This window comes from Melitaea cinxia, chromosome 1, assembly GCF_905220565.1.
Source record: "Melitaea cinxia chromosome 1, ilMelCinx1.1, whole genome shotgun sequence".
Lineage (NCBI taxonomy): Eukaryota > Metazoa > Arthropoda > Insecta > Lepidoptera > Nymphalidae > Melitaea > Melitaea cinxia.
Window position 1 is genome coordinate 15,082,260 of NC_059394.1, and position 13,460 is coordinate 15,095,719.

Below are 13,460 nucleotides of genomic sequence, written 5' to 3' on the forward strand. Positions count from 1 at the left end.
CAGGACCAGGTCTGGTCCAGACAAGGATAGCCTGATGTAAAATATAATCAAGTATGGTAAGGCATACTGGATCAGGACCCGGTCCGGTCCAGATCAGGATAGCCTGATGTAAAATATAATCAAGTATATATACCTACTGCTACAGGGAAACGTATTAAGATAAAAGATATACATAGTTTGATTTGATGAATACCTTGCAAATCATGCTTTTGAACGAAGTTCCTTACGGCAGGCTTGACGACCGAACTGAAAAAAATGTGATACTAAAACCGTAAGAAAAATATATAACGGAAGTGACGTAATATCAATCACACGACTGTATAATATGACGTTTGTAAAACTAAAATATTACTAGTAAACTTTTTTTTAATTATTTATGTAACTTTATACTGTCGACAAAAATAAATAGACACATGTTTTTTTTTATTTCACTTAATAGTTTGAATTATTATTATTATTTTGTTTGATTTATTTTATTTTACGGTGTTTCTTATTTTCTGAAATACTATAAGTATATGTACTTAATTAAAAATCAACCACCAAATAAAAAAAAACAAGAACTAGAAAATCTATATAAAATTAGACATTTTTTTTTCAAATTGTGTTGCTTCTATACTGTCCGAAGGAACTTTGTATATTATATATTATTATATATAAATTACTAAAGCTATGTAACATATTATGCTTTAATCCGGCCTAGTATTGTAAAGAATCGGATCTTAAGGCTTTATTAGAATTAAAATTAGATCGAACACAGTCATCTTTCTCCCACTGAGCAATTACCAGGTAGAGTTGTATAGTACCTATAATGTAGAAACGTTTAATTTCTAATGAGTGAATAAAACTTTTCTAAAATAACTTTAGTAAAGTTTAATTCAATAAAGTTTAATGCTTATATCTTTATCAAAATAGTCCAATCAATTTTCTCTAAGACCTTTTTTTCAATAACATCTATTTATCTAAATTCCTGTATTTTAATAAATAACATATCGATTAGTCTATCTGTCTAAAGGACTGTGCCGAAAAATTCCGAATTTAACGCGAATCGAAAATACTTTCGATTTAATAAACTAAACATATTGGATAAGGTATATACTTTTATTTGTTTTTAAATATTGTAAAAAAATAAACCGTATTTATGAACCATACTTATTCTTTGCTCGCACGGAACATTAAAAGGATAACGCTTCATAAGCCAACAATTATTACTATAGAGTGTTCATTGTTAAATGCATTGAACAGGCAGAAGCAATTATGCTTTTATTAAGTAAACTTTGGCGAAGTTTTTATTTAATTGAGTGTTAGTAAATTTTTTAAAAAAATTGCTTAACTTGGAGTACATCTAAGTACCTATATATCAAATACTTTAACTAAAATCAATTGACTAGTTGACCCGCGCATTTTAACGCGTAATAAGTTTACTGTCCAAATTTGTAGTCGCCATGTTATTTATTAAAATATTTTTTAAATGGCCACAAGACCCCGGATTTCATCTTTTTAATTATTTAGTGAAAAAAAAAACATTCTTTACTTACGGACTTATGGATAACTCTTTCCCGTTAGTTTGTAGTTACACTTTTAGATATAAGGCGAAATACTTTTGTGTAAATAATCAATTAAACAAAATATAAAATATAGGTCCAAATTCAAGTTTTCAGTAGGTAACTACAGGTAAACTTTTTATGGTTTCCTAATTTTTTTTAAATTTTATAGATCGTGTCTTAACTCACGTGACCTAAACAAAACACGAAATGAAACAGATATAAGGTACAAGATTACTCTTAACTAGGATAGATTCAATAGAAAATAAATCTGTGGACAACGGCCAGTGTAATACGAGATCTAATTGGCAATCGTCACCCGAGATTTCGTATCATTTACACAACATTGTGATTGTAGGATGATACAGTTATGATTTTAATAAGGGAGAAACAGTGGGCCAATCTGTTACAATAATTAGTGGGTATAATTCTTAATAAAATATTTGATATTTTTAGAAATTTATATCAAATCTAAAATTTCTAAAGATTTAAGACAGTTTAACCATACTACAATAAATAGATACCTATATTGACGTAGCTATAACGTTTTGGTTGTCGCTATTTTAGTAAATATTTATTTTGTTGTCCCTTACCTTTAACATTGATTTAATATTTTACTTTGTTACTAAGTTAAGACATTTTTTAAACAAATAGAACCCTAAACCTAATGCATGGTGGAACAATAATTGGCCCTTTGTATACGCACTGGTAGAGGTACCTACTTTGAGAGATATAAGTTTTTGATTTTGTAAATTGAAAGAACATAGCTTAAATTGCTAAAATTTCTTTGGCAATTGTAAATTAGGTACTTTGAATCAACATCATCATCATCATCATTTCAGCCTATCACAGTCTACTGCTGGACATAGGTCTCTACAAGTTCATGTGTTTGCCCATTGTCACCACGCTGGGTAGGCGGGTTGGTGACCGCAGGGCTGGCTTTGTCGCACCGAAGACGCTGCTGCCCGTCTTCGGCCTGTGTATTTCAATGTCAGCAGTTGAATAGTTATCCCGCCATCGGTCGGCTTTTTAAGTTCCAAGGTGGTAGTGGAACTGTGTTATCCCTTAGTCGCCTCTTACGACACCCACGGAAAGAGAGGGGGTGGCTATATATGGTTAGTGACTATATGTATATTGTTTTTTATTCTAAATGTTGTTTTGTTGTACTAACACAATATGGACTTTAAATTTAGTCTGAAATAAAGTATTATTATCATTATCATTATTATTATTATATATATTCCTTACTGCAGTAGCCACACAGATGTACTGTTAGTAATAAAATATTTTGAAAATATTGCTCTAAATATTCTCTACTAGGTCATTTTGAGTTTCACGCGCCTTAAATTATATCTATGCTACCATTAAAACTAGTTTTCACATAATTTAAGACTTTAATAGGCATTAAGCTCACAGCTGACGTTAATTGGAGCTAAAAATGTCATAATTACATATTACCAGCCGCTATCGAGTAGACCTTTAATCTAGCAACACATACAGATGTTATACAACCTAAAAATGTAACTTTCTTTGATTTTTTTTTTTTAATAATAATAGAATGATAATTAAGTGTGAAGAAACCTGCAAAACCAAGAAGAGCATTTGTGACGTGTCACCGAATGCCGAACTTATCATCTATCGACACCAGTAGTTTGGCTCCTCAATCGCCATAGAAATACAGCGCTACTTGATAGCGGTAGTATTTGACTGTGATCTTCTGTACCTAAGTAAGTAAGTACTTTCTCTGTCGGGTTGCAGTAATATTTGAGTAATATATTTTCTGATTTGCTCTACCTCGATAAATCTGAATTTAATTTGAACATTAAAAATAATTCACACATTATTATTATCTTTAAGGAATCTTTTTTATTAGTTAAATATACTTATTATACCAATACCAAAGTAGTAAGTACCTAGTATCTACGTGCTGACTAAGCACAACAAAAAAAAAGAACGGAACTGGAACTTAATAATTCATTTATTTGTTAGAGTTGCTTTTCATAATCTATCAACCTAGTTATTTATGAAGTGGTTTTTAAATTTAAGCAAAATATTTTATTCGTTTTCTTTACATTTTTTTTTTTTTGTCTTAATTATTTCTATTCATCACATTGATGATAATATTAGGAAAAAAGGCACATACTAATACTATCATTTTACAAAAATAAAACAATTTAGACATCTTGATGTAGCCGCCCTCTATCAGTCTGACCAATAGTGACACTTCGTGGGCGGAGTCAAACGGATCTGTGATTGTTTAAGAAACGATTTCATGCCGTTTAATCTTTGAAAAGTTATTTCAGCGGTAGCATCTCTCGTTCCGCTTTTTTTCTAAACGAAAAACAAATAACATTGAATATTTGAAAAAAAAATATTGGCAAGGGACACTATGAACTAAATGTGTTATTAATTATTATGAAACGTTCGTAATGTGCTACACTTAAAAAAAATCCTACGAGTAAATTATAAATAGTAGCAGTAATGTGAATTTTTAATATCGACATCAATATGCCAAGTGAGAGTAAGGATAGTGATAACGGCGGAGGCAAGAAGGTTCTTCGCACGCCCAAATGTGCACGATGCCGTAACCATGGCGTGATCTCCTGTCTGAAGGGCCACAAGCGGCTCTGCCGTTGGAGGGACTGCCGATGCCCAGGCTGTTTACTGGTGCTTGAGAGACAGCGAGTTATGGCGGCTCAGGTATTTATCCCTTACACTCTTTTATCTATCCGTGTAACATACCTACCTATATATAAAGTTGGTTCAAGAGCTCGAGATATTTTTGAGAAGGTGCCTTAGGCATCGTGAAAGCTTCTGAAATACTTTTTAACAATTACATATATAGACAACGTTCCTAATATTGTGGTGTAACTGGTGTAAGCAGTGGGTAAACGTCTGCGGTCGCGGGTTTGATTACCGCTTGGGACAGATATTTAATGTAATTGTACAAATATTTATTTCTGGTCTGGGTACATCTCCTTGTGGGTCTTCCCACCCCGCCTCAAACAGCACTATAATTAAACTACTTATTAATAATATACTCAGCATAAATATAGTATAGCCATCGTTTCCAATATTGTTAACATACCTACTCGTAGTTACCTGATAGCGATCGTCCCTCGTACTAGAGTTTTTTTTTTATGACGTGCAGTGGATAGCGTGGTAGATGAACCTCTTTCCTATACACAGAAGAGTCAGGAGACCATTGCCTAACAGTAGGACATTCACAGGCTTATTTATTCTTTCATTTATACGTAGAAAAATACAAAAACATAAACATAGGTAGGTAAAGGTAGTATGGTCAGTGTGGTATAATAAAATACCTCATTTTATTATTATTTTTCATTCTAGCAGATACTCCTGTACTTCTACCTACATACCTATGGTTAAAACCAGTATAATCTTTGTGGCTTGCGTTAAAATTCTATACTTAGATACCTATCCGCTGCTGCCATAACATATTTGTAAATTGATATAAGTATCTACTAATTAGATAGGCTATTTCTATGAAAAATGACCAAGAGAAAGTTTTAACAAACATACATATACCATATTTTTCATATACATATTTTTTTAAGTGCAATAAAGAACATACCTAGGTATAATAAATAAGCTATAAATAATAAGCTATACTCGCTGTAGATAACGAAATGTATGTACGACGTGGCGACGATGACCGTTCATGTCCAGGACCAGAGAACGAGACCTATTTCCCTCCGGCGTGGGGTAAGACAGGGATATGTAATATCACTGAAACTGTTTGCGCTTGAGGATGTCTTTAAGACCTTGGATTGGGGGGCACGAGGCAGCCGGTGTCGTCAACGGTGAATTTATCTCTCACCATCGTTTCGCCAACGATATTGTCATCTTTGCGGAGACGTTGGATGAGTTAGGCCAAATGCTGGCCGGCCTAAACGAGTCCTCCAGACGTGTCGGTCTCTGTATGAACTTGGACAAAACGAAAATTATGTTTAACAATCAAGTCATACCGAGACCGGTATCTGTCGATGGTACCCTTCTCGAAGTTGTTCAGGATTATATTTACCTAGGCCATACTATCCAACTAGGCCGCAACAACTTCGAGAAGGAGGCCGATAGGAGGATCCATTTGTGCTGGGCGGCGTTTGGCAGGCTTCATCGAGTCTTCACTTCGAAGATTCCGCAATGCTTGAAGACAAAAGTCTTCGAGCAATGCGTCCTGTCTGTGTTAACATACGGAGCCGAGACGAGGACACTGACGAAGGGACTGGTCCACAAGCTTAAAGTCGCTCAACTTGCAATGAATCGGGCTATGCTTGGGGTCTCTCTCAAAGGTAGGATTAGAAATGAGACTATCCGCGAAAGAACGAAAGCAACCGACATAGCCCACAGAATTAGCAAATTCAAGTGAAGTTTTTATCTCAATTCGACCCGGTAGGTGGCGTTGTTATCGGTATGTAAGCTATCAAATTTGGTAGCTGTTTCCCGGGCAGAACAACGTCTGCCGGGTCCGCTAGTATAAAAAAATCACTATGTCAATAAATCATTTAAATTAAGAAAGTCTTATGTTAGTTTTATGCGAGATTTGAAATCAGTAAAAGCATCAATTATATAATCGTACGAAATTTTTCTCATTCATTATGATTCTTTTTTAAAAAAGAACACTTAGTTATTCTTGACTTAAAGGCGATCGTTTGTAGTTTTTTCACGATTTAAGCAAAACAAGCTTTTCCTACCCGAACAATTGGAGACATAAAGTGCTATAAACATATAAAGTGTGGTTAAATGGTCTCCAAATTTTGTTTTCACAGGATAAGTTCAAGAGAGAGTTAAGTTCAAAGATAGGTTATTTAACGATTCAGATTCGGTTTCTTGAAAAATTAGAATCGAAAGTGTACAATGACCAGAATTATTCCATTTTCTAAATCATTATGATATGTATCTTCTTTTTTCTGAGAAAATGTGCATTTTCTTATGGGTTGATGGTAACAACTAACTGTGGTTAGAAATGTAAACTTCTAGTTAAGTCCGTTGTTGGATTCATGCAGTTTTGCTATTTCGGACACGAGTCAATGAATAAAGACGAGGAACGTGTTAATCCTGAAATTTGCTTGCACTTGCATATAATAACTATTCTAATATCTTCTTCTGATGTTTTGTCGTCTTTTTTTTTTCTTCTGTTATATAATGCTACAATACACTTAATACCTACTACTATTTTTTTCAAAATACTGGAATTCTCTCTTTCAGCTATGACAACCATAAGGAGTAATTCGTAAATATTAAGTATGGCGAACAATTCTGCAGTGGTAGAATAAAATTGAACGTTCACTTTGTTTATAGCTTCCAAATATAATTTCAAAACACAACCATTACCGCTGTTTCTAGATTTTCTGAATTTAAACGTAACCCGGAGCTTCTCGTCGTGTTACAAGCTTTTCTCTATAATCAGCCTTGATCGGTTACATGGTCTTAAAAACTACGAACCAAGAATCTCTCTTAATTTCAACTCTTATAATACGCGTCCATTTTAGTTGATAAACGTCTCAGATTCAGTGTCTTCCATCTTTTTAATTTTCCAAATTCACGCATTATACAAATTTATTATGCCAGAGTTTTGTCGTGCTTATATAAAAATACGTAAATCGTAGAACGTAAATCCTGTAGCACCGTGATAGATCGACAAGTTTGTCTACATGATTCAGCAACAGCACTAAATTCATTAATGGGTAGAAAAAAATGGTGCTTGGTATACATAACTTTATGACTATCCCCGAGAGTTTTCAATATTTATGCCTAATGTTTTTAAAACTTTCTTCAGCTCCTAATTTCACTCTCGCGTCTCTCTCTAAACCCGTCAAAAGAAGTATCAATTCGAAAGTGAGGTAAAATTATTGAATTTAAAATATATTGAAACGGTATTGGATTGTTTTCAAAATAAATCGTTTCAAAAGTATATTTACCTGAGCGTGTTGTAATTTTTTGTTAAACGAATTCCAAAAAAGGAGGGGGTTCTCATTTTGATTGTATTTTTTTTATGTATGTTACCTCTGAAGTTTTGAATGGGTGGACCGATTTCAATGATTCTTTTTAATCGAAAGGTGGTCCCATTTAAATTGAATCAATGTTTTTTTTCTGTTTTCTTAGGCTTTGAGTTGTATCAGTGGGGCACGGTTGATTCCACCTATGTCACGTATATCGAAAAACACACGAAGAAGATTGGTCGGTGCGTTGAGATAACAGTCTCAATTTAATTTTGAAAACAGGCAAATTGTCAGACTATCATTGTTATACCTTACGCTAAAAGAACACAAACATTTAATGTTAAACTAAGACTACAGATATTACTATCTAAACTACTATCATGTTAGCAATATAGTGATAGAGATTAATCTGAAAACGACGCGTGCGTGTTAGTAATAACGATTGTATTCAATTACTACTAGGGACAACGTAAAATTGCTACTGCACTACGACAGCGCTCTACTTCATCTTGCCACTTCTCTTCCGTACTTTTACGATATGCAGGATTACTATGAGTAGGATTTTAACTTTTTTATCAGTTGAGCCCAGCCGCCTCCTTTCATGTGCCACCCGGGGCTATACACCCCACTCCCTTCCCGCTACGCCGCTGTTAAACCAAATGTCCGGCCAAACTGACTAAGCTGTCCGGCTACAAGGTGTGAAGACCTGGCAGCCCTACAACCTAACTGCAAAAAAACTAACAATAAGAAAGTAGGTATAATATGAATCGGTTCGGCCAGGTCGCGCTCCGACGGCAGCAGGGCGCGGGCGGCGTGGCGCGGGACGGCGACGCGGCCGCGCTCGCTGCACGCAAGCGAGCCTACCGCGCACGTTTACGCAGCGTTCAGATTTCGCGGAACTATGCCATCCCAACTACTTCTTTTGGTAAGTTTTTATGTATTTTTTTAGGTCCGTGATAATCTTAACCACAGAAGTGTATAATACTAAATAGTGGTTTTTCGGTTCCTTTTTTTACACCATGGGGTTAAAATAACGAAGAGAAAATACATTGTTAATAGGCAGTAAACTCTTCTTTTAAAAAAAATGAAGTAATGCTGTGGCGCCTGTGGCTACATAAAATTGTCTGACGTCTTAAATAATCTACTACAAAGATATTCGTCCACTTAGCTTACATTTGTGTCGCTGAATAACAATTAACGTTGTTTGGGTAATCTAAAGGAGTTTTAATTTTACATGTTAGTATAATGTCCGGTATGCCGCCCGGCACTCAGAGGTTTGTTATTGTTGTAAGTGAGAAGACTCTGTCGTCTGTTTCGTATCTCACAACTGAAATGCTCCATGCGAATTAGCTGAATAAATATTTATTTTGGAACACTCGATCTTGTTTAAATTGTATTTTGAAAAGATGTGTTCCGTAAATTTCGATATAATCAATTTCTTCGAAAAATGTATGTCTGAAATAACGTTTTAATAGACTTTTTACGACTTCAGTAGACAGAAAAGACTCTTTAGTATGAGAACTTGTAATATACATGTGATGTTTAAGTGATAATATTCTTTTATGTAAATAGATACTCTTCAAACAATTAAAAATAGAGCACCGTTGTAATAAAAAGAACGGCACTTCTAAACGTCCCCGCCTCATTATAGAACAAAAGCTGTCATTTAAGAGTCGGTAACATTTCACTGTCTTTAAAAAAGTTAAATATCTTTTGACTATTTTTATGAGCTGTAAAAAATGTGAAGATTGTTTTACAAAAAAACTCAGAGCCGGCTCTTTGTCGGGGTGTCGGATTACAACGTACTGTTGACTGTAAACATGTCTTTCCGCTCGTTTAAATGATAGCTCAGCGGGTGCCAAAAAGATCTTTTTAACGAGTGTTGCGACTTTATAATTTGATTGGATACACGTTGCATTATACCAGAAGTTGATGATAATGAAACGGGGTCTTTTAGTAGGATTGTCTATTAACAAGTGTCCTAACTTTAGAAATAAATTAATCTGACCTATAAGATTTTAAGAACCGAGTAATGTTTTATTATTTTTTTTAGAATATCTACAAATATGACAGTATGACATCATTTACATATAATTTTTTTCCACCTCTATACATATAAGGTGTTCGACTCCTAACTGCATTCCTTCAAATGGGGTTCCTGCAGGAGTTATAGACCAAGTCCCACGTAAAAAAAACATCCTAGCCCATTTTTAAATTTGATTTTGTTTAAATAGTCGAGTTACTTTAATAGACTCGTTCCGCATGATACGGCTATTATTATTACATACGCAGTTCTTTAGTTGTATGCAGCATGACATGTTCATGTTATGATATTTCAATTCATCAAAGTTTTTTAGAGCTAAGAAAAATAGTATTGGACGGTTATGCAGAAGTACCTTGCCCGATTAACTCGTATATTAAGTCAAAGTAAAATTTAAAAAAGAGCTAGGTCTTTTTTAACTTGGAACGTGATCTATAAACACATACGGAACTCCCCATTTCAAAGAATGCAATTAGGAGTCGAACATTCTGTATACAGCTTTTAACAGCTATTTTGTTCACTTTTGTTTTCGTTCTTATAACCTAGATGTAGCCTCAAGTCTAGACTTAACAATAGAGCCTAAAAATCATCAGGTGATCCTGCGTGGAACGAACGTGTGCGTAGACGTAGAGCATTTGCGGACGCGGCGCTGGAACAAAACGCCGCTATCACTGTACACGCGCCTCGTCCTGTTCTATGCACCCAGCTACTGGCCGCTCTACTAGCTAACTGCGTGCCACCTCCACCAACCAGACCCAAGATATCCTTCTCCATCGACTCCATCATCGGCGTCAAGTAGATACGGCAATATACAGCGGACCCTTGATATAACGCGCCTATCAAGCACGGCATACTCATACAACATTAGACGAATTGTGGTATAAATTCTATAAAAAATTATAATTTTTTAGGTTTTTAATTTTTCTATTTTACATCAATAATTTTTTTTGTCATCATCAATCATTGTTTAAAATTTCTTTAATGTATAAAATGTTTTTTTTTTTGCAATATAACACATTTTAATTGCTGTGCTGTGTGGCTACGGCACTAAAGAATTTAGCCACCCCCTCTCTTCCCGTGGGTGTCGTAAGAGGCGACTAAGGGATAACAAGGTTCCATAACCACCTTGGAACTTAAGAAGCCGACCGATGGCGGGATAACCATCCAACTGCTGGCTTTGAAATACACAGGCCGAAGACGGGCAGCAGCGTCTTCGGTGCGACAAAGCCAGTACTGCGGTCACCAACCCGCCTGCCCAGCGTGGTGACTATGGGCAAAACACATGAGTTCACGTTATTTTTGGCGTAAACTTGTGGAGGCCTATGTCCAGCAGTGGACTGTATAGGCTGTAATGATGACATTTTAATTTATTTTATAAGTCTTGAAATATATAAGAATTTGGTAAAATTTCTTCCTTCTGTGGTTTTCAGAACTCTGTATCCAAACAAAAAATGAATTATGTTCTAACCATAACCATTAGAACGTAATTCATTGACCCATTACACTTGATTGCCCAAGGATATCATTTTGACTGCTTCTTAGATTCAATTAAAAAGTTATGTATAAAATGATTGATTTTCTTAATATTTTGTGACGTTGTATACATGATATGAACGTAATTATTAATAATTGTAGTTACCTCCTCCTTCCTTCATTTTCTTTATAGTACCTGTGAGGTATGTGTGTTGTAAAGCAGTCAAAATGACTATCGTGAAAGAATAACTAATGTGTAGAGAAATTATTTAAAGTTAATTTTTAATATTTTTTATATTATTTACACAGGTTTATAGTAAAAATATGACCAACTTCAAATAAAGAAGGCGGTTCTCAATTCATTTTGAACTATATTGATATTTGATTATCCTGACGATTTTTTTACCAAAGATATTACCTACACCACAGTATTTATTGTATTTCATAAGCTTAATAATATAAGATGTGAAACAGATGTTATAATATCAATATATTCTTTTTCTTTTAGTATATTTTCATATATCAGAGACTATTAATATTTACTGTTATAGTGTATTGAGAATTAATAAAATAAAATTCGTCAGTGAACAATGAGTGCTTTATTAACGAAATGTATGGTAAAAGAATGTCTATGGTGAGGTCAATGTATTACAACCAGAACTTATACATACAGTACACTTAAACGATTCCGCAGTAACTACGAACTAACATTGGCGACATATGTACAATTTCGATCAACAGTGAGTACAGACGCTTTTATTATTTTTAAAATATAACAACAATTTACTGTCACGTCCTTGCCTATTTAGGCCTTAGATTAGAGGTAGTGATTGTTTTTGTCAATTTTAATGTAATATTTTCTCCGACTGTACTCACTAATAAAAATAATAAAAGTAACAATATGTCAAGGGGACCGGATTACGAGCCGTTATCAATTCAATTTATTATTATAAGTTTTGCTTAAATAAACGAAAATATTTAATAGCATATTAATCTAATTTGTACAAAATAATGAAAAACATCACTTTTGTGGTTAAATTCTGATTAAATGTAAAGATTGAAGTTATGTTGCTTCTTTAGTTAGACAATTGTAAATTATTAACCAAATAAAAAGACATGGCAGTACCCTTTACTTTGTTTTGTTTGGTACAAACTGGACTTGAACGGTTTTTATTATTATTATTATTATAGTATACATTTGTTTGTGCTTACATTTATTTTGTTAATGATTATAATAATAAAATGTATTTTATACATGAAAGACAATGTTTTTGCTTCATACATTATACACAAAATTACAAATTTTGGGACAACTTATTTAAAACAGATAGGTAAAAGTGTAAGTAATAGTGAAAAGACGCACAGAGATGCAACTATATATCTACCAAACTAAAATAATGTACAATTATTATTTTTATTTCATATATTTAATATTTAACACGTTAAACGCCGGCTTGATTGTTTAGTTTTTCTGTTTGGGCCATGGGGGATATCATGTAGTCGACACACATTTTTTCCGTTGGTGCCGCGGGGGACACCACAAAAACGGGAGCAAGAGTCAACTTTAAATTAGACTTAGAAAAATATGTCATATAGTGAAATAAAAAATAAGTAAGATCTTTAAGAATGGGTATGATAGTGCAATAAAAACTTCTTATAAAATTTTAGTAAATAAGGACTTTTAACCTGGCCCCATGGACTAAACAAGTGAGGCCCAACTGGTGTCCCCCATGGCGTTCAACGTGTTAAAATGTAAATTTTATTATTTTAAACAAACTTGGCCACGTTTACCAGTCCCCCTTTTTGACCATTCGTAATAGCGATAACTACTCAATTTTCAAATAGACTGACAACTGTAAGCGACAATAACTTGTTTACGAGTTAAATGTTATTAATAAATAAAATATTACAGGAAATATTCATATATATGATAAACACAATACAAATATCAAAATAGATACATGTAAGTACGATTTATATAATTTAATTCGACGATGATGATGATATATATCTTCGAACACTGAACAAGGTTTAAGGAATTTGGAGCATTCGTAAAATTTAAGATACACTAAGTAACTTATACTATATCACTGATATTTATTCCAATGTACAATTTTTATGTATTTGATGCTGAAAAAAGTTTGCATAAAGAGTTTAGCCGCATAAGCGTAGAAAACCGCACCAGTCTCAAGTGAGATGCAAAATAACTTTCTAGTTAGAGAAAAATGTGTGGGTAAAGTTGTAGCAGAGGAACAACCCTAAACGTTATTTAACTATTTTTTTCTTTCAACATAAGATATAAGTTAATGAAATAATTAAGTTAAAAATATTTATAAAATAAATGATTATTATTATTATTATTATAAAATACACAAATAGGTCTTTAAAAATAAAATATCCGTAAAATTTTGTTACACGTAAGATTCTCGACCTTTTAAATTA

The 13,460-nt window shown here is 33.7% G+C and overlaps 1 protein-coding gene across 1 annotated transcript; it reads left to right on the plus strand.

Moving 5' to 3' along the window:
* Nucleotides 1-4,049: 4,049 nt before the first annotated feature.
* Nucleotides 4,050-10,451, plus strand: LOC123670142 (doublesex- and mab-3-related transcription factor 2-like). The gene is made up of 3 exons (XM_045603651.1): nucleotides 4,050-4,241; nucleotides 8,285-8,453; nucleotides 10,139-10,451. The coding sequence occupies exons 1-3, from the start codon at nucleotides 4,050-4,052 to the stop codon at nucleotides 10,342-10,344; spliced, it is 567 nt and encodes a 188-aa protein (XP_045459607.1). The 3' UTR covers nucleotides 10,345-10,451.
* The last annotated feature ends 3,009 nt before the right edge of the window (nucleotides 10,452-13,460 follow it).